The sequence below is a fragment of the Nerophis ophidion genome, linkage group LG23 (assembly GCF_033978795.1).
Source record: "Nerophis ophidion isolate RoL-2023_Sa linkage group LG23, RoL_Noph_v1.0, whole genome shotgun sequence".
Classification (NCBI taxonomy): Eukaryota; Metazoa; Chordata; class Actinopteri; order Syngnathiformes; family Syngnathidae; genus Nerophis; species Nerophis ophidion.
In genome coordinates, this window is record NC_084633.1 from 30064215 (window position 1) to 30087320 (window position 23106).

At 40.6% G+C, this 23106-nt stretch overlaps 1 protein-coding gene across 2 annotated transcripts in view; it reads right to left on the reverse strand.

The window, feature by feature from the left end:
* Positions 1–23106, reverse strand: part of LOC133541033 (histone acetyltransferase KAT7-like) — a 69043-nt gene that overhangs the window by 42391 nt on the left and 3546 nt on the right. For both annotated transcript variants that reach the window (XM_061884073.1, XM_061884072.1), the window contains exon 3: positions 19799–19978. In XM_061884073.1, coding sequence (XP_061740057.1) covers positions 19799–19978 — 180 coding nt within the window. The remainder of the gene's footprint in view (positions 1–19798; positions 19979–23106) is intronic.

Sequence of the window (23106 nt, forward strand, 5' to 3'; positions counted from 1 at the left end):
ACAATTTCTTTGGGAGTTGATTTATACAGTCAGACTTGCCAACCCTCATGGACTTTCCGGGAGACTCCCGAAATTCAGCGCCTCTCCCGAAAACCTCCCGTGACAAATTTTCTCCCGAAAATCTCCCGAAATTCAGACGGAGCTGGAGGCCACGTCCACTCCAGCTCCATGAGAACCTGACTCAATGTTGTGACCCTCTTAAACAGGACAAAACTGCCATTTACTGTACATAGAATAGAATGTCTGTTCTGAAGCCCACAGTAAAGAGACGTAACTTCATCACCTCGCCTGGTTATTGACTCCAACCCAATATATTAAACCGTCGACGAGCAAAATGAAGAAATACGCTTGCAAGTTCCAGAACGATTGGAAACAAAAATTTCAGTTCATCCAGGAGAGTTCAAAGGGGAAGGGGTATGTTGCCTGTAAATTTTGTAGAACAGACTTCTCCATTGAACACGGCGGCCGAACGGATATACTCAGCCATGAACGGTCAGTCAACGAAGCACAAAGCGTCCGCAGCGGATGTCTACAACAAATCCGGATTCGGAGATCGCTCGCCAATACGCAAATGGCAGAACAAAGGTTACTCAAATAGTGAAAGGTAAGTGTTTTTTTTTTTTTTTAGTAAGTAGCAAGCACAGTACAGTTAGCAGAACAACTGTGTTTTTATTACTGTGTATTTGATAGGTGCCATCTGAAATTCAACTATTTATTTTATTTATATATATAATAAAATTAATATATATAGCTAGAATTCACTTAAAGTCAAGTATTTCATACACACACACATATATATATATATATATATATATATATATATATATATATATGTATATATACATGAAATATAGGCGCCAGCGCCCCCCGCGACCCCAAAAGGGAATAAGCGGTAGAAAATGGATGGATGGATGGAAATATATATGAAATACTACAGTTGGTGAATTATACGCCACCCCTCTTAACCACGCCCCCGCCCCAAACCACAACTCCGCCGCACCCCCGACCACGCCCCCTCACCACCCATCCCCACCTCCCGAAATCGGAGGTCTCAAAGTTGGCAAGTATGTATACAGTTGCAAGAAAAAGTATGTAAACCCTTTGGGATTAATTTGACTTCTGCATGAATTGGTGATAAAATGTCTTCTGCTCTTCAACAAAGTCACAACAATAGACAAACACCGTCTGCTTAAACTGTTCACACAACATATAAAGAGTCACAGTGCAGGGTGGAAATAGTATGTAAACCCTTGGATTTAATAACTGGTTGACCCTCATTTGGCAGCAATAACCTCAACCAAACGTTTCCTGTAGTTGCAGATCAAACCTGCACAATGGTCAGGAGGAACTCTGGACCATTTCTCTTTACAAAACTGCTTCAGTTCAATAATATTCTCGTGATGTCTGGTGTGAATCGCTCTCTTGAGGTCATGCCACAGCGATCTCAATCAGATTGAGGTCAGGACTCAGACTGGGCCACTCCGGAGGGTGTATTTTCTTCCGTTGAAGCCATTACGTCCTGTTGCATTACCCATCTTCTGTTAAGCTTCAGTTGGCGGACAGATGGTATAAGTTTTTCTGCAAAATGTCTTAATAAACTTGGGAATTCATTTTCACATCGATGAAAGCAATCCCTGCGATGAGGTGGCGACTTGTCCAGGGTGTACCCCGCCTATTGCCTGAATGCAGCTGAGATAGGCTCCAGCACCCTCTGGATGCCAATAGGGACAAGCGGTAGAAGATGGATGGGAATGGATGAAAGCAATCCGTCCAGGCCCTGAGGCAACAAAGCAGCCCCAAACCATGTTGCTACCTCCACCATATTTCACAGTTGGGATAAGGTTTTGATGTTGGTGTTTTGATGTTGGTGTGCTGTGCCTTTTTTTCCTCTACACATAGCCTTGTGTTCCTTCCCAACAACTCAATTTTGTTTTTTTCTGTCCACAAAATATGTTGTCAGTTGTGCTGTGGAACATCCAGATTCTCTTTTGCGAACTTCAAACGTGCAGCAATGTTTTTTTGGACAGCAGTGGCTTCTTCTGTTGTGTCCCCATGAACTCCATTCTTGTACAATGTTTTACATATTGTAGATTCGTCAACAATAATGTCAGCATGTGCCAGAGATTTCTGTAAGTCTTTATTTGATGTGTTCTCACAGTCATCTTACAGGTCGACCATGCTGAACAGGTCGACCATGCTGAACTTTCTCCATTTGGAGACAATCTATCTTACCATGGACACAGAGCCTTTTAGAGATTTTTTTGTAACCCTTTCTAGCTTTATGCAAGTTAACAATTCTTGACTGTGGATCTTCTGTGAGCTCATTTGTGTCAGGCGTGGTTCACAACAGGCAATGCTTCTTCAGAACAGCACACATATCACAGGTACGATATAGAAAGTGAGTATATCGTGATATTCGAGTATATGATCTCACGCAGTTGCATTTAGCTGCGGGCATTACACTGCATGTGTTTCCCACTCTTTCTTGTCTCTCCTTCTCACAGAGACTTAAAACAAGCGCACCTTCTTACACAGTGGAACGTCACACGCTCCCGTGGAGTAGACAGGTAGCAACATGGTAACGTTAGCTGTGATGCTAAAGATGCGGTGCGGGTGGTAAGGTGCAAATCTGGTAACAAATCAAGGAAGAACTAATTTCCAAGATAAACAGCACGGGGTCCATCGTCTGGCGGTGGTTTGGCTTCAAGAAGATGTCGAACAAAGTTAAAAGTGTTGCTACAAAAAGTACCACCACTGCTAATGTAGCATAATTTGAAAAGTCACCCGCAAGAGAATAAGGAGTGCTTGAAACTCTGCATGTCAATATCTCCGTCCGGTGCCACACCAACAAAATGCCAAAGCAACTATTTCCTGATCAACACCGTATAAAAAAATAGAAGCAGATAACATCCGCAGGAACCTACCACATAGCGAAGGACATACACTATTTGATTTCCTATTATGCAGCTCATTTTTTTTGGACAGTTATTGAAATATCTTGTGTGACATCATGCAAAAAAGTGCACTTTATTTGTTTTACACTATTGTAGTGGCGTTCTATACAAAAAGTGCACTTTAATTTAGTGTTGTTTTGATGTCATCTTCGTGACATCATGCACAAAAGTGCTCTAATAGCTTGTTTTAAAATGTCTCTGACAATCTTGTACTTTCTGTTTTGGAAATGACATGAATGTTTGTGCCACTGCTTAATAACTGTTTAATAAATACAGTTTTGGTAAATTGGCTTAGTTGTGTTTCCCTCTCTGCATGAAAGTTTAAAAAAAGCATATATTAATGCAGAATGAAGAAAAATATTGTAATGTAGACACAGAATCATCATATTGCTGTGATTATATGCATCAAGTATTCATTCAAGGCTAAGGCAAAATATCTAGATATATATCATGTATCGTGACATGGCCTAAAAATATTGAGGTATTAATTAAATTACATATATTACATATCGCCCAGCCCTTATCACAGGTATGTGTTTTTTAACAGAGCAGGGCAGCTTTACATATGATCTCGTCACATTGATTAGACTCCAGATATTGTAAATAATGTAAATAATTCAATGTACATACTATGATGATTAACTTGTGTGATGACTGTATTATGTTGATAGTATATATTTGTACCATGAATTGATTAACGTGAACCCCGACTTAAACAAGTTGAAAAACTTATTCGGATGTTACCATTTAGTGGTCAATTGTACGGAATATGTACTGAACTGTGCAATCTACTAATAAAAGTATCAATCAATCAATCAATCAATCAATCAATCAATCAATCAATCAATCAATCCATGTTGTCTGAGTCCTTGCCCCCTATGGTTCTTGGAGAAGTCATTAGCCTAAGGGTTAACATACTTTTTCCACCCTGCACTGTGAATGTTTTACATGTTGTGTTCACTAGAAAGAGGAAAACCTATCATTTTTGTGCGGTATTAGTTTAGCAGACTGTGTTTGTCTATTGTTGTGACTTTGTTGAAGATCAAAATACATTTTATGACCAATTGATGCAGAAATCCAAGTAATTCCAAAGGGTTCATATACTTTTTCTTGCAACTGTATATGCCGTATCAATTATCATGAGAATCAAACTAACCTTTCTGCTGAATCAAGTGAACATACAAAGAATCCAAACCGATGAGAAACAGTCTCTGTGCTTTTTTTTATTGAGTACAACTGCTAAATAGCTTACCAAGGGGCCAAATATGTCACGATCTGTTTGGGCTGGCCCCGAGGATGTGGAGTAAAGGGAACATGCTGGAAAAAGTGTCTAAATGAGTTAAAGAATAAAGACTAGGAAAAGTAAAGAAGGCAACTGGAAATGCAACAGAAAGTCCTGAATGACCTGCATGTTAACCAAGATAGCGACAGTGTTATTTTAAGAGCTAACACAGAGGAACTACTTTTCTGGCGTTGTGACACATCAGTTTGATCACATTGCGTTAATTGCGCCCCTCCGTAAAATCAGAAGCCTTTCTTTTTTTTATTATTTATCAATCAATTCAACAAAACAATACACAACAATACCATAACAATCCAATCCAATTCCAAAACCAAACCCAACCCAGCAACATTCCGATTAGCAATAAACAGAGCAATTGAGAGGACACACAAACATGACACAGAGCAATCTAAAAGTAGTGAAACAAAAATTAATATTATCAACAACTGTATCAATATTAGTAACAATTTCAACATAGCAGTGATTAAAAATCCCTCATAGACATTATCATTACAGACATTAATAAAATAAAATAAAAAAAAGAAAGAAAAAATCAACAATAGTGTCAAAGTGGCTTACGTTTGCATCGCATCTCATAAACTTGACAACACACTGTGTCCAATATTTTCCACAAAGATAGAATAAGTCATATTTTTGGTTCATTTAATAGTTAAAACAAATTCAAATAATGGATCCCATATTCCAATATATGACTCATTATTATCTAAACTAAATGCAGTTTTTTCTACTGATATCATCTCCATAGCATGTGTATACCAGTCAGAATGTGTTGGACTATCAACATCTATCCATTGTTTTCCATATGAAACCTTTCCATTATAAATGAATGCTTAGTTATAAGTCATCATACATCTCACCCGTATAGTGAAGTGAATTATATTTATATAGCGATTTTTCTCTAGTGGCTCAAAGCGCTTTACATAGTGAAACCCAATGTCTACATTTAAACCAGTGTGGGTGGCACTGGGAGCAGGTGGGTAAAGTGTCTTGCCCAAGGACACAACGGCAGTGAATAGGATGGCGGAAGCGGGTATCGAACCTGCAACCCTCAAATTGCTGGCACGGCCACTCTACCAACCGAGCTATACCGCCCTGTATAGAAGGTTGTGGCACCAAGCCAGGATGTTGGTCAGCTTTGAAATTCACACGCCAATAATAATACTAATAAGAATAATAATAATAATAATAATGGATTAGATTTATATAGCGCTTTTCTAGACACTCAAAGCGCTTCACAGAGAAGTGAGAACCTATCATTCATTGCCAGTTCGCGCCTACGGCCCCACCGACCACCACCCATCATTCATTCACCAGTGTGAGCAGCACCTGGGGCAAAGGTGAAATGTCCTAGCCAAGGACACAGCGGCAGTGATTTGGATGGCAAGGGGTAGGGAGCGAACCTGCAACCCTCAGGTTTCTGGCACAGCTGCCCTACCCACCGCCCCTACATACTTGATAGTATATGGCTCTCAACTTGGCTCCTAACAAATGGAATGCAGCATATGGTCATTGCATCATTGCTAGGAAGGATTGTTTTTTATCTGAGTGAGGATCACACGGAATTTAGCAGCTCAAGGAGGAGCACAAGTGCTGAAAGATACAACCCGCCCATCAGTCAGCATCACAGTAAGTCACAGTTTCATGATTTAATGTTTAGCAACAGCGCTACATGATAACGCTCCAAATTTCTAACAACGTCTGCTAGTAGTACCAAGCACAGAAAGTGCTGTCTATGTTGTTTGGTGAATCTACGTGTTACTACATCACATACATACTGTATATACAGCATGTACTGTATATAAAACAGTGTTGGAGTTTCATGGAGATTTTACCAGGCTTTATAGGCGGAATAGATCGTATCCCTATTACCTGCATTGTTAGCTGCCTCACACCAGCAGTTTTTTTTTACTATTTTAATTTCCCCTCGGGGATTAATAAATTATTTTTGATTCTGATTCTGATCTAGTATGCACAAATAAGAAAAAGACAGGTGTTTTCTGGCCTCACATAAGGATTGTGAATGGACAAAAATTTAAAAAATGGTGTTTTCCTTTTAAGTACTGATTGTTTCTACATCTGTTTAAGTTGATACTGGTCATAACCTCCAACAGCAGGGCCAGTCAAACTCAATTTAGCTCAGGACCCGCATTGAGGAAAATCTATTTCCAAGCGGGCGGACTAGTAAAATAATGGCATAATAATTAAAAAATAAACACACCTTCAAAATTGTTCTCTTTGTTTTACTTCAGCCAAAAATAGAACAAGCACATCATACCATGAATTGATTTACGTGGACCCCGACTTGAACAAGTTGAAAAACTTATTCGGGTGTTACCATTTAGTGGTCAATTGTACGGAATATGTACTGTACAGTCTACTAATAACATTTTCAATCCCCAAAAAAATTAGAAATGTACATATTACAAATGGGTTGTACTTGTATAGCGCTTTTTTACCTTCAAGGTACTCAAAGCGCTTTGACACTACTTCCACATTTACCCATTCACACACAGATTCACACACTGATGGAGGGAGCTGCCATGCAAGGCGCTAACCAGCACCCATCAGGAGCAAGGGTGAAGTGTCTTGCTCAGGACAGAACGGACGTGGCGAGGTTGGTATTAGGTGGAGATTGAACCCAGGACCCTCGGGTTGCGCACGGCCACTCTTCCACTGCACCACGCCGTCCCTTATATAAATAATCCTCTTGGCTAAACACTTCAAGTTAGCTGAAAATTGTGAGGAGCAGTTTCAAAACATTATGAAGAACACAATGAACTTAGACTTTGTCTCTGTATTTTTACAAAGCCATTAAACTTTAAGCACTTCCTGTTCAGCATTCTCGTGTTGGCAGTATATTAAAGATGTGTTTGGAAAAGCAACCGAGTGTTTCCTCAAACCGTCGCATTGGTGACATCCACAACTGCCACAACACATTCATGTATTGTATATCATTTAAATATTACAATTATAATATAATCAAAACATTTGTCAAAACGACACCATAATAGCCTAATTACAGGTAACATAACTACAAATGTACCCAATATGAACATAGTATATTTAAGCAGAAAATAAAATTTAACTAATGTAGAAACACACATTTTTAAAATGGAGATCAGAGTGGACATCGCTCGTCAACTAGTTGTGAGCGCTGCACCCTCCCAGGGGGTGATCAAGGGTGATGGGTCAAATACAGATAATAATTTCACCACACCTACCTTGTGTGTGACAATCATTGGTACTTTAACTTTAACTTAACAGAACGGATGATAGTCATGTTGACTTAAGTCTTTGCATCTTACCGTTTCGTTATTTTATCTGTTGAGTGGATAATTTACAATAACAAAGGTAAAGTGCGTCGCTACAGCATTAGTCTGCCGACAGCCATAACAGGAGAAGCTGACAGTATGAAAGGAGCAGCGGCAGCCAAACCATGAGGACGCTTAAAGTAAGCTGACAGGTCATCTTAAATAATGTGATTGTCAGCACGTGGGGGTTTTTGCAGATTGTTGCGGGGTTTGTTCTCCCGGGATGCAAACGGACAACTGCAGACCAGGCGTGAAGGTATGAACATTTTTAATTAATAACTATCAAAATAGGAACAAACAAAAAGGCGCATGGGGCAAAAACACAACTTCGAGAGAACAATGGACAAGAAAAAAAACTCACTAATCTATGTGTCTTGAATAAACAAAACTTACTTGGCATGAAAAACCAGCTGCATGAACTATGACATGAAAACTAGCAATGTCGCCAGGACTACTAACTGGCAAGGGCGGTTTAAATAGAAGTCTCTTGATTGGAAACAGGTGCGCGTCCCAAACACCAAAGACAGGTGAAAATCATAAGTCGCCATGGTAACTAATACAAACAAGGGTGCACAAAAACAGTAACTAATGAAGTCTAAAACTAACAGAACAAATCAAAAACATGATCCAGACCACAGATCATGACAGTGATGTGTTATGTGGGTCACACAAAAATTGCTATAGCGACATACAGTGGACACATTTAAAACAGCAGTTTCTTTCATTAAAAAAAATTGCAGCTGATTTTTATACTTAGCAAACTCATTTTGCAAGCCATGGGCCTGATTAAACCTGTTCGTGGGCCTGATACGGCCCATGGGCCGTACGTTTGACACCCCAGTTCTACAGTGTATTATTTAAAAAGTTGCAGCTATCTTTATGCGGAGTCATTCATGCCAGTTACAAAAAAGGACATACGTGCCATTTTTGTCTTGTTTAAAATCAGGAACACGCTGTGATCACACAAAGACAGGACAGCACGCTATAATGAATACATGACTTCCCTCCTCACCATTTTGTAGTCGTTCCTCATTTTCAGCTTTGTCCTCTTATTCTACGATTGCCTTATTATGTTGAATCGCCCAGTCTGTCCTTCCCTTGTCTATCACCAAAATGTAATCATAGTTCTCTTTGTTGACCGTCTGCTTTAGAAAAAAACATGCTTTTTCCACAAAATACATTCAGATCATTTGTAGTTTCAGATGTAAGAAATACATTAAAACACAAAACAAATTATAACATTGAACTGTGTTATGAATGAATAATGCATAGTTTTTTCTGATAAAATGTCATTTTCATTTCATGATAAAATACAGGGCAGAAACCTTAGAAAGCAGCACCAAATTCAGCCTACCCTTATTTTGCAATCCTTCATAAACTAAGTTAGATGGCTATAGATATTGTTTTTTCTGCATGTCACCAATACATTTGCAGAAGGTGTCCAAAAAACTGCCCGCGGGCCAAGTGCGGCACGCCAGCCTCTTAAATTCGACCTGCGAGACGCCATGTTGTTCAGCGCATCGCACCGCAGAGTATTTTCTAATTAATCTTAAATACCAAGCAGTCTATGAATGTTACATATTTTCTGCCAACTTGTGGACAATGTGAGTAAATATGTCATGACGCGGAGTCGAACTCGCGTTTCCTCAGCGGCTGGAGCTGCGAGCTCCTCCTCTGACAGCGAGCTAAGAGGCGCCTCTGCTGACAGCGTGCTGAGCGCATCACGCCCACGCAGCAACGAGCCTGCACTCACTCAATGATCTACACATCTGGACTTGATGAAAGGGAGCAGCATAAAGACCAGCCGACCCGAGGAACCTTTGCCAGAACGTCGCTATCTTCCCACTAAGCATTACGTCTGGCATTCAAAGTGCTTTGCTCTTTGCTCTCTCCGTGTCTCCCTAGTTCATGTCCCCTGTGTCTTCCGCTGTGCCTCCCCTGTCTTCCGTGATCGTACTTTGCCACTCGACATCCATCCGGATTCCTGACTGCCTTCCTCGATCCACGACCTCCCTTTTCGGACCCAGACCACGCTGCCTCGCTCCTGCCTCCGACCTCTTGCCTGCTCAAGAACTGCCTCTTCGCCTTGCCCCTCTGGATTCGACGAAAGATACAACCAACACCACAGACAACAAACCCTGGTAACATTTACAATATTAATATTACACATAGTCAACAGTAGTTCACTTAGAGTGGCATACACACCCCATGTAATCATCAAAGGTTTAAATAAACCTTGTGAACCGCAGTTGTGCCCTGGTTGTCGCCTCCTTCCCTCCTCTGTACATAATAAAATCAGATCGATGACCCCTTGAAAGTACTTTGTAATAGTAGCACAGCAATCAAAACAACCTTCCCAAGGCATGTGTCAAGAAACAAAAAAAATATACTGCAAATAACAAAGGTCAAAAAAACATGGTCACACATAAGAAAACACGCCCACTGAACTTTGTGGATATTATGAAAAACGTCCAACAAACATGAAAAATGTCAAAATTACATCAATTTAAATCCATTACAGTGCTTGGGGAAAATGTAAAACACTCACAACACACTTATCCATGTTTGGCGCATTTTAGCTCCTTGATATTTCTGATTGCTTTCAAAACTTTAAAAAGGTTGGCACGGAAGTAAACAAGGTAAGAGTCAAACAACACAAGGGTTAACATACTCTTAATATTCAATTAAATTAAATATATATCCATTATAATAATTATATATCCATCATATTAATATAATGTGTACACACACACATATATACTTATACATTAACATACATATACATATATATAGTGCTTTACATGTAGTCGGCTTCCGGCCCCCGGCCAAATTATTTTAGCCCAGTCAACCCCCAAGTCAAAAAGTTTGGACACCCCTGTTCTACACCATGACTTTTTGCAGCCAGTTTAATGTCTTAAGCATGATATCATTATTATTGATAATCAAACAATAAATGCAGCGAAATGTCACACGGGAAGGTGCATAGCGCTCTGGTACCCTATTAGGAGGCTGGCAGTTGCTTGTCGCTGCCGTCCTGCAACAGACTAAAAGCGCAATGCCAGCGTGTTTGAAACGCTTGTTGCAGCAACGTCAGCATCAATTGGCACCCCTTATGTCAGCTAGTCAAGTGAAATGAAGTGTTTTCTTTTCATGCTGTGCTGAATGAATGAATGAATCTGACTGACTGCCAGGATGGGAGATTATATCAGGGTTCGTACACCTTTTCCATGGCCAAATTCAAGCACTTTTTAAGGACTTTCAAGATCAATTTTGTAGCTTTTCCGGTGCCCTTCAAAAGACAAAAACTAGTGTGAATCAATCCATAGCCTTGTTGTTTGAGGTCACCAAATGCTGTCTGTAGGAAAAATACGGAAAATCTGCTACAAACTAAGCCTAAAATTGAACCAGCAGTAATTATTAACTGAATGGGGCATAGAAAATGAAGCAGTGTTTCTGTAGACTATCCAATGTCATTGGTGTTTGCAAACGTTGTTTACTTGTTTGTTTGTATCATCATCATTCATGTATACATCATTCCTTACAAGAAATAACAAGTATTAAAGTTTACTTGTTTGTTTGTATCCTAATTCATGTAGACATCATCCCTTACAAGAAATAACATAATTGTTTACTTGTTTGTTTGTATCATAATTCATGCATACATCATGTTCATTAAAACGACAACCTCGTCTCTTTTAATGCACAGAATAGGACACATAGCAAGAGTGGTCCTCAGGTCCTGTTGATCAGGGGCAATAGCTCCACAGCCACAGATCCACTATTAACCACTAATATCACAGTCAAAATGAAAGCTTGTTCCCCTAGGCACCATAAACTGTTAATAATGTTTAGACAAAAGTGTATATTATATATACTATTATATATATATAGTATTTATATAGGTGTGTGTGTGTGTGTGATGGATATGTGTGTATTTTGGGTATATGCATGTGTGTATGTATGTGATTGTGTGTGTGTATATATATATATATATATATATATATATATATGTGTGTGTATATATGTGTGTGTACATATGTATATATGTAAGTGTGTGTGAATTTAAATGTATTTTATATAGACAATATATAGCAGCAACCACTGAATTGAATTATATTATATATATTATTGTATTATATATTGTATATATATATTGTATATGTATAGGGGTGGGACCTAATAAGTTTACTTCTTCCCACTCCCTTTTGAGCCAATCTTGACATCTACAAAAGATTAGTCACATGTAATGTTTTCAATGTAGGTGTAAAAATAATGTATCAATATATTTCTTTTGTATTTTATTTCATTCTCTTGTTTTGTTTGCATGGCTCAAAATAAACCATTCATTCATTCATTCAACCTCCCGGCTTGGGGGAGACACCTAATGTAAGGGCTCGTGCAAAGTCAACAGATCAAGCATGTAGCTCTCATTTTTAAGGAAACTTATTAATTTTTTTTTACCATTTTCTAATTAGCCTATTGAGTCAGACTGCCGAGAAATATGATAAACATTTCCAAGCACTTCATCCAAAATTCAAGCTTTTTTCAAACCTTGAAAACACAACATTAAAATCGAAGCATTTTCAAGGTTTTTAAGCACCTGTGCGAACCCTGTTGTATATCTAAGACCAAAACAATTATCCAACCTTGACATTCAGACAAAACATAAGGTGATCACTTATACCAAAATAAACTTTTCCTGAGGAAGGTTAGGTGTATTACCAGTTTACAATAAAGACCAACAGGTGGTTTTCTGTTTCAGACTAGAAATATTTGAGTGTTTCCCACAGAACTATTTGTGGTCATGCAATTTGGGGCATTGAGAGTGGCAGTTAATTTTAATGTATAATTTGCATACTTGGCCATGACACATGTGTATGTAATTGTAACAAACGCTATAAGAGTTTAGGGCACGTCCAACCGGTAGGAGGCCACGGGGAAGACCCAGGACACGTTGGGAAGACTATGTCTCCCGGCTGGCCTGGGAACGCCTCGGGATCCCCCGGGAAGAGCTAGACGAGGTGGCTGGGGAGAGGGAAGTCTGGGTTTCCCTGCTTAGGCTGTTGCACCCGCGACCCGACCTCAGATAAGCGGAAGAAGATGGATGGATGGATGGGGCTATAAGAGAGAGGAATAACATTGCGGAAGAGATACAAATAAGTTTGGGGCGATTAACCAACGATAATTGAAAAGTGCACGCACTTGAAGCCACATTACCCCGGTGTTTCACTGACAGAAGATAAAATGAAGGCTGTGCCATTCAAGCAGCCCTTTGTTACACAATCAGACCGTGCTAAGCCATCACAAACGTTATCGGTGTGTTTACAGGTGCAGACATGAGGCCGTATTCGCTTGTGCAAAACCGAGGGTTTCAAACACTTGCTGAAAGTACTTGAGCCACGTTACGACATCCCGTCGCGTACCCACATCAGCGCTAAGATTGTCATTAGTGCCAACCCTCCCGATTTTCCCGGGAGACTCTTAAATTTCAGTGCCCCTCCCGAAAATCTCCCGGGGTAACCATTCTCCCGAATTTCTCCCGATTTCCACCCGGACAACAATATTGGGGGCGTGCCTTGAAGGCACTGCCTTTAGCGTCTTCTACAACCTGTCGTCACGTCAGCTTTTCCTCCATACAAACAGTGTGACGGCCTAGCCACATAATATATGCGGCTTTTGTACACACAAGAGCGAATGCAAGGCAAACTTGATCAACAGCCCTACAGGTCACACTGAGGGTGGCCGTATAAACAACTTTAACACTGTTACAAATATGTGCCACACTGTGAACCCACACCAAACAAGAATGACAAACACATTTCAGGAGAACATCCGCACTGTAACACAACAGAACAAATACCCAGAACCCCTTGCAGCACTAACTCTTCCGGGACGCTACACCCACCAAAACCCCCCAGCCCATCTCCAGAATACGGAGGTCTCAAGGTTGGCCAGAATGAAGGTTGTGCCAGATCTTTAGGAGCAGAAGAAAAAAAGTTGTGAATGAACTATCCCAAGCATCATCTGTTGCGTTCACAGCAGACTGGTGGACATCCAGGGAAACTATGTGACGATAGGCGCTCATTTCTTCACAGCAGACTGGGAGATGAGAAGACACGCCCCCTCTATGAGAGTCACCTTGCGCAGGTACTGACACAAGCAGTGGAGGAATGGAAGATAAAGAAGCCCAGTACTAATATCCCAGTCACAACTGACAATGCCAAACATAAAATAAATTCAGTGAATGAGGCAGCACTGGGACCACAGGTAGGGTGCTTTGCACATGTAGTGAATTTGGCATCACATCTCAGTCAATAGGATGTAGCGCCTCCTTGGGAGAATCAGGAACGTGGTTTCTTACATCCACCCAAGCACAACAGCTGCTTATGTGCTTAAGACAAAGCAAGAAATGATAAAGCTGCCTACCCATAAGCTCATACATGATGCTTCAACAAGGTGGAATTCCCCTTATGATATGTTGGAGCATCAGGCAGCTATATACTCTGCATTGACCCACAAGACCCTGAAGACAAATGTCAAAGACATCACCACCCAGTCTGATGAGGATGTGAGATACAGAGTAGGTCTTACAGGTGCTTAAACCCCTCAAGACTGTTACATCTCTGCTGAGCACTGAAACTTCACCATCTGTGTCAATGATCCTGCCACTGAAGTGTTGGAAGAAAGCACCATCACTCGAGTTGGCCATTAGAGAAGACCTGAATCCCAGATACACTTCACCCCCTACTCTCCAGGACTACCTTCACAGAGCTACTTCCCTGGATCCCAGGTTTAAGTGCCTGCCTCACATGGACTCTTCCCTACGCCAGAGGAAATACAGTGACCTCACGACTGATATTGTGAGCAGTCAGGGCATTGAAGACTGTGATGACGTAAATGAAAATTGTAAATTTAAATATGGAAGCACGGTGGAAGAGGGGTTAGAGCAGGGGTAGGGAACCTATGACTCTAGATCAGGGGTCACCAACGCGGTGCCCGCGGGCACCAGGTAGCCCGTAAGGACCAGATGAGTAGCCTGCTGGCCTGTTCTAAAAATAGCTCAAATGGCAGCGCTTACCAGTGAGCTGCCTCTATTTTTTAAATTGTATTTATTTACTAGCAAGCTATATTTCTTCAAACTTATTATGATTAAATTAAAAAAAATATATTCTGGCAAATCTAGAAAATCTTTAGAATCAAATTTAAATCTTATTTCAAAGTCTTTTGAATTTCTTTTAAAAATTTTGTTCTGGAAAATCTAGAAGAAATAATGATTTGTCTTTGTTAGAAATATAGCTTGTTCCAATTTGTTATATATTCTAACAAAATGCAGATTGGATTTTAACCTATCTAAAACATGTAATCAAAATTCTAAAATTAATCTTAATCAGGAAAAATTACTAATGATGTTCCATAAATTCTATTTTTAAATTTTTTCAAAAAGATTCAAATTAGCTAGTGTTTCTCTTTTTTTTTTCGGTTGAATTTTGAATTTTAAAGAGTCGAAATTGAAGATAAACCATGTTTCAAAATTTGATTTTAATTTTTTTCCTGTTTTCTCCTCTTTTAAACCGTTCAATTAAGTGTTTTTTTCAATCATTTATTCTCTACAAAAAACTTCTGTAAAAGGAAAAAAAATATACAATGGAATGACAGACGGAAATACCCATTTTTTATACATATGTAGGTTTTATTTATGAAAGGTAAATTGAGCAAATTGGCTATTTCTGGCAATTTATTTAAGTGTGTATCAAACTGGTAGCCCTTCACATTAATCAGTACCCAAGAAGTAGCTCTTGGTTTCAAAAAGGTTGGTGACCCCTGCTCTAGAGCCAGATGCGGCTCTTTTGATGACTGCATCTGGCTCTCAGATAAATCTTAGCTGACATTGCTTAACACGATAAGTAATTAATAATTCCGCTGGTAATCACAATGTTAAAAATAACGTTCAAATTATAAAACATTCTAATGCATTTTAATCCAACCATCCGTTTTCTATCGCACCTGTTCAAGATGTCGCATTAATGGTAAGAAGTATTATATTTATTATTGGTTAACTTTTAGAATAACAATTTTATTAAAAAGAATAAGAGACTTATTATTCTCAAAAAATGTTGGTCTTACTTAAAAATGCACGTATTTAGTTGTATTCAGTCTTAAAAAATATTATATGGCTCTCACGGAAATACATTTTGAAATATTTGGCTTTCATGGCTCTCTCAGCCAAAAAGGTTCCCGACCTGAGTGCATCTGCCTCACAATACGAAGGTCCTGGGTTTGATCCTGCGCTCAGGATCTTTGTGTGTGGAGTTAGCATGTTGCGTGGGTTCCCTCCGGGTACTCCGGCTTCCTCCCATCTCCAAAGACATGCACCTGGGGATAGGTTGATTGGCAACACTAAATTGGCCCTAGTGTGTGAATGTGAGTGTAAATGTTGTCTGTCTGTCTGTGTTGGCCCAGCAATGAGGTGGCGACTTGTCCAGGGTGTACACCTCGTTCCGCCTGAATGAAGCTGAGATAGGCTCCAGCACCCTCGCGACCCCAAACGGGACAAGCGGTAGAAAATGGATGGATAGATGGATATTTAAATCTATATACATTTGTTTTCCAGTAATAATGGCTTTTATTAAATTTTGCCACATTTTTCATGTCTATGAAACATGTTAAAAATAAGATATTATGCCTTGTGTACTTCAAGTTGATTTTGTATATTTTAATTTAATAATTTAAAAGTGTTCTGCGATGAGGTGGCGACTTATCCAGGGTGTACCCCGCTTACCACCTGAATGAAGCTGAGATAGGCTCCAGCACCCCCCGCGACCTCAAAAGGGACAAGCGGTTGAAAAAATGGATGGAATTTAAAAGTGTTAATAAGAAAAAAGACAAAACTTCTGTTTATTTGTCTAGTGTTTTTTTGTTTTTTTGCTGATCCGAAAAACGATCCGATCCGTGACTCTGATCCGAGAAACGATCCAAACCGTGAGTCTTTTGATATGTTACACCCCTAATGGCAATAGTATTGTTCATCAGCAAAATTTCGTAGGCTAATATATTTTCAACCAAAATGTGTTATCGGCCCAGGCCTAGATACAAAGTGAGCAAAATACATGTGAAGTGAACTATATTTATATAACGCTTTTTCTCTCGTGACTCAAAGCGCTTTACATAGTAAAACCCAATATCTGAGTTACATTTAAACCAGTGTGGGTGGCAGTGGGAGCAGGTGGGTAAAGTGTCTTGCCCAAGGACGCAATGGCAGTGACTAGGATGGCGGAAGCGGGGATCGAACCTAGAACTCTCAAGTTGCTGACATGGCCACTCTACCAACCGAGCTTTACCGCCCCAATACTGCTTTAAGTATTGATTAAAGACTACATAGAGGACAAAAACAAATTGCAGCAGAACAGTAAGGATTAGCAACGGTACAGTCCGTATCTCAGTTTTTGGACTAGTTTTGGTTTATTTTCGGTACATTTTTTTGTGTTTAAGGATAGAAAATGTATGTCCAATTAAAATTGTCTCTGCATTTTGCCAAAAAAAAAAAAGTATCACTGGCACAGTGAACACTATAAGAAAGGGAAAATATACTGCAAAATCTACTTTTCTTACATATTGGTACCTGTTTTTGTGTATTTGGGATTTCCCTGAGTCCTGAAAATTTGAACTCAAAGCAAAAAGGCATCCAGGAGACATTTATAAAACAATCTGTCAATCTTTAATACTTCTTCTAAACGAGTAATTTGGAATTTGCCCAATTTGTGACATTTTTTAAATTGGTGACATTAACGGATACGTCCATACATGGTAGAGGTTTTCCCAGACTACAGTGGCGACTCGCGCAAAGCTCTGTAGTCAATAATTTCCTTTTTGTCTATCCTCTTGGTGTGGCGCAGACTAGCTCATACATGCACATGCATCCTCCGCTGTTGCCATTTCTAATATAAAGTAGCGTATAGTTTAAAATCATATCTGTCAGTAGACTCCATATGAAGGCGCAGTCAAAACGGTATATCCTTAAGAGATGGTTAGTAAGCGGTTTGAAGATGATCTTTAAAACATCATCTTTACACATTTTTGACCAAAGAATCCCCATTACATGATATATAGACCACGAAGAAGCGTTTTAAATGTATATATATATTTTTTAATATGACCCCTTTAAGCAAACAGTAACTTTAACAACACTTCCAAAAGGTAAAGTGCCTCCTACTTCTTGACTACTCAAACATACATCATATACTTCTCATCAGTGGTTTGGCAGCAGGACTCACCATCACACCATAATTGCAAGTAATGACCCAAAATAACAATGTGCAAAGTAACAATGTGTGCCAGCATAAAACTAGTTAAATAATTATTTCAAGAACAAGTTTTTAATCTTCAAATTGTGGATAACAACTTATTTTTTGGCAAAACAAACTCAAAAGTGTCTGTGGAGATTTTTAGTACATGGTAGACCTGTGTAGTTAAATCTGAGCAAATAAGTAAATAGAAAGAGTGATTAATAATATTTCAATATAAAAATATTTGTCTTCTGATTAACTCGGTTGGTGGATGTACTCTTAGTCTGGACCAATAGTTCGGTCCCATGTATTACCTGCGAGTCTGGATCGTGGGCGAAATTAGTTTGGGCAACAACGAACTGCGATAATGGCAAGACTCTTGTCACTCGCGTGGAATATTCAACAGGTTTGAATGAAGCTTCTTTAAATTGTTGTCTTTCAACTTTTCCCCTTCTTTTTTTTCTTCTGTACAATATGAGGAGGGGGAAACCCATGGGTTGTGGCACGACGGTGCTTGGACATTGCATAGCAGGGAGGGCTTTTTGCAAAGGCACACACACACAGTACAAAATGAATTACAAAACCGAAAAACCGCAGTCCAGAAGGGCGGACTGTCCCGTGCCGGGTGGACCTAAAAGTCCGGTATTTTACCTTGTACTATTGCATACCTACTGTAAATACAAATTGACTTTCTTCCATTGCCTTTTTTTTCCTTTTATGTCACAATTATGGGCTTCACGGTGGAAGAGGGGTTAGTGCGTCTGCCTCACGATACGAAGGTCCTGAGTAGTCCGGGGTTCAATCCCGGGCTCGGGATCTTTCTGTGTGGATTTTGCATGCCCTCCCTGTGACTGCGTGGGTTCCCTCGTGGTACTCCGGCTTCCTCCCACTTCCAAAAGACATGCACCTGGGGATAGGTTGATTGGCAACACTAAATTGGCCCTAGTATGTGAATGTGGGTGGGAATGTTGTCTGTCTGTGTTGGCCCTGCGATGACGTAGCGACTTGTCCAGGGTGTACCCCGCCTTCCACCCGATTGTAGCTGAGATAGGCACCAGCGCCCCCCGCGACCCCAAAGGGAATAAGCGGTAGAAAATGGATGGATGGATGTCACAATTATACATACCGAACATCATAATGTTAGATAGCACTCAATCTATTCGATGTGGTCCAAATATACAGTACAGGCCAAAATTTTGGACACACCTTCTCATTCACAACACAATGGATGGTCCCAACCCTGTTGATAAAGCGAGAAATTCCACTAATCAACCCTGATAAGGCACACCTGTGAAGTGAAACCCAGTTCAGGTGACTACCTCTTGAAGCTCATCAAGAGAATGCCAAGAGTGTGCAAAGCAGTAATCAGAGCAAAGGGTGGCTATTTTGAAGAAAGTAGAATACAAAACATGTTTTCAGTTATTTTAACTTTTTTTGTTAAGTACATAACTCAACATGTGTTCATTCATAGTTCTGATGCGTTCAGTGACAATCTACAATGTCATGAAAATAAATAAAAAAATGCATTGAATGAGGTGTGTCCAAACTTTTGGCCTGTACTGTAATTGTGGTGGGCCGCCACAAATAAATTAATCTATGGGAAAGACTGTATTTAAAAACTTTTTTTTTGTTTACCTATTAATGGTTGGCCTCTTTCAGTCTCAAAAGACGATAGTCTGCGCAATGGATCGAAATTATTTAAATAGGTTTAATTTTAATTTAATGACAAAATACAAACTACTACAAAGACACTTGATTTTGATGTAAATTGAGATTGCAGTGCCTGCTGTGGCTGGATAGCCCAATTCTTGAATGGCAGTATCTGTTGCAATTGTTTACCTCTTAAATAGCAACCTGCATTAACAGTCTTTAGAGCACGAAAACGCCAAAGGAAACACACGACTCATGACTGATCTCAACAAACGTGTACTAAGTTGTTACACTCACCATGAGGCTCCACATCTGAACCTGATGTTCTGCCCTGGCGCAGCGGGTACTTTTTGGCCGTGGTGTTTGTCGTGCCCTGCTGGCTGCGCGTGATTCTGCGCCCTGTGGAAAACACTGCTGCCTCCAAAACTTCTTCGGGGGCCACAGCTGCAGGAGAACTGCTTTGTACTATGGAGTTATCTAGAGCAGAGAAAAGTATTATATTTATATAGATCCACTTTTTTAATCACTCACTTGAAACAGAGACAAATCTGCCAAAGAAACTTCAAAATGTTATCCAAACGCACCACAGTGATACTGACGCTTTTAGAACTCCTGTTGCCAAGACAAAAATTTGCGGAAAGAGTAATGAAATGTAGTAAATATGCTCCAATTTGGCAGCCGTACCAAAAAGAGGTTGCCAGGGGTGTGTTGAAATTGAGTTGTGTTGTTTAATATGACCAAATCATGCAGAGTAAAAATTTCTTTTTTTTTAATAAATTACAATGGGAATGAGTTATGAAAATGAATCATTACAATCATTCATTGGCATTTAAAAAAATAAATGCCTGAATAACTATGTGTTCCAATACAGTATCTTCCCAGTGCGGCCACAAATGGGCCTTCATGAGCTGGTGGAGGTTCTTGTCTTCGCCCAGTTTCAAAATAAGATCTTCAGTCTGGACAGCATGCGTATAAGCAACGTAGAAATGACTAAGTAAGCCATCCATCCATCTTCTTCTTCTTATCCTAGGTAGGGTCGCGGGGCAGCAGCCTAAGCAGGGAAGCCCAGACTTCCCTCTCCCAAGCCACTTCATCCAGCTCTTCCCGGGGGATCCCGAGGCGTTCCCAGGTCAGCCGGGTGACATAGTCTACCCAACTTGTCCTGGGTCTACCCCGTGGCTTCCTACCAGTCGGATGTGCCCTAAACCTACCTAGGGAGACGTTCGGGTGGCATCCTGACCAGATGCCCGAACCACCTCATCTGGCTCCTCTCGATGTGGAGGAGCATCGGCTTTACTTTGAGCTCCTCCCGGATGACAGAGCTTCTCACCCTATCTCTTAGGGAGAGCCCCGCCACCCGGCGGAGGAAACTCATTTCGGCCGCTTGTACCCCTGATCTTGTCCTTCCGGTCATAACCCAAAGCTCATGACCATGGGTGATGATGGGAACGTAGATCGAGCGGTAAATTGAGAGCTTTGCCTTCTGGCTCAGCTCCTTCTTCACCACATCGGATCGATACAGCGTCCACATTACTAAAGACGCCGCACCGATTCGCCTGTCTACCTCACGATCCACTCTTTTCCCACTCATGAACAAGACTCTTAGGTACTTGAACTCCTCCACTTGGGGCAGGGTCTCCTCCCCAACCCGGAGATGGCACTCCAGCCTTTTCCAGACGAGAACAATGGACTCGGACTTGGAGGTGCTGATTCTCATTCCAGTCACTTCACACTCTGCTGCGAACCGATCCAGTGAGAGCTGAAGATCCTGGCCAGATGAAGCCATCAGGACCTTATCATCTGCAAAAAGCAGAGACCTACTTCTGCAGCCACCAAACCAGATCCCCTCAATGCCTTGACTGCGCCTAGAAATTATGTCCATAAAAGTTATGAACAGAGTCGGTGACAAAGGGCAGCCTTGGCGGAGTCCAACCCTCACTGGAAACGTGTCTGACTTACTGCCGGCAAAGTGGACCAAGCTCTGACACTGATCGTACAGGGAGCGGACTGCCACAATCAGATAGTCCGATACCCCATACTCTCTGAGCACTCCCCACAGGACTTCCCGAGGAAAGACTAAGTAAGCCATTTATAAAATGTTAGTACAAGGAGTTGTTTAAGTTTAGGGCAAGGGAAAAGAGAAGGGCCATCACGTGACCTAGAGGCACTTCCGGGTTTCAGGCGATGGTCTAGATCTAGAGTCCCATTAGGCTACTGTTTATTTACCTGCATCAGTGCAAAGTTGGACGTATTTTGAAAGGTTTGGAGGCAAATATCGAGGATATAGAAATATAAAATCGAGGATACAAGCGGCCAAAATTAGTTTTGTCAGAAGGGTGGCTGGCATCTTCCTTAGGAATAGGGTGAGAAGTGCAGTCAACCGAGAGAGACTCGGAGTAGAGCCGCTGCTCCTTCGCTTGGAAAGGAGCCAGCTTAGGTGGTTCGGGCATCTCGTGCGGATGCCTAATGAGCGTCTCCCTAGGGAGGTCCTCGTTGCACATCCCACTGGGAGGAGACCCTGCGGCAGGCCAAGGACCAGATGGGGGGATTACATCTCTCTGGCCTGGGAACGCTTCGAGATCCCCCAGGAGGAAGTTGCTAATGTTGCTCTGGAGAGGGAAGTCTGGGAGTCTCTACTGGAGCTGTTGTCCCCTTGACCCGATTCCGGATAAGCGGTTGAAGATGGGTGGATGGAGGCAAATACACAAGCGATCATGAAATAAATATTTAAAATGGGATGGAGTGGCTTTATACACGCTTAGAAAAAATTTTTTTTTAAGGTTTGAACCATTCATCATCACCAAGACGTTACTACTCGCCTCGCCCTCACTTCTTTGGACACTTACAAGGAATTAGAAAAAGAAAAATTGGAAGCACATAACGTCTTTACATCTGGAAGGGTCCACAAATTAAGCATTAATCGGTGAAAGACAAAGTTGGGCTTATTTGTGCATCGCCAAGTAACACATTTGATTGACATAACAAGTGCCGTGCTGCTGTGATAATGACGCTGATGAGAAAAAGGACAAATTGGTTTGCAGTTGATTTTTGCTACAAATATTAGTCTCTTCTACAATTCATGTGTGCTGTTTTTTATGCTGTGAAGTTCATATTTTGTCTCATTATTTAGCTGTAGATGACCCTGTTGTTCAGCAATGTTTTGCCAGCGATATCAAGATTCGGTATATGCGGTTGAGCCTAGGTGAGATTTATTAATTGAGTTTATTAATACTATTAAGGATATTTTCTTGACGCTAACAAACACCAAAAACGTTTTAATGTGTTCGAAAAAAAGTACTTGGCTTTTCTGTGCAACACCTAAGCTTTTAGTTACTCTTATGAAAATCGACAACGGAAATACAGTGGATTGGACCAACAATAACAATATTTATTACTAGGACTAATAAACATGACGTTAGTTTATTTGCACAATGACAAAATAACAAACTAATGCTATTTTTGTATTGTTCTTTTTTACATATAGTTCTGCTCTCAAACACTACTAATATAGTAGAGCAGTGGTTCTTAACCAGGGTGCGATCGAACCCTAGGGGTTCAGTGAGTCGACCTCAGGGGTTCGGCCGAGGTCAAAACACACCCGACAC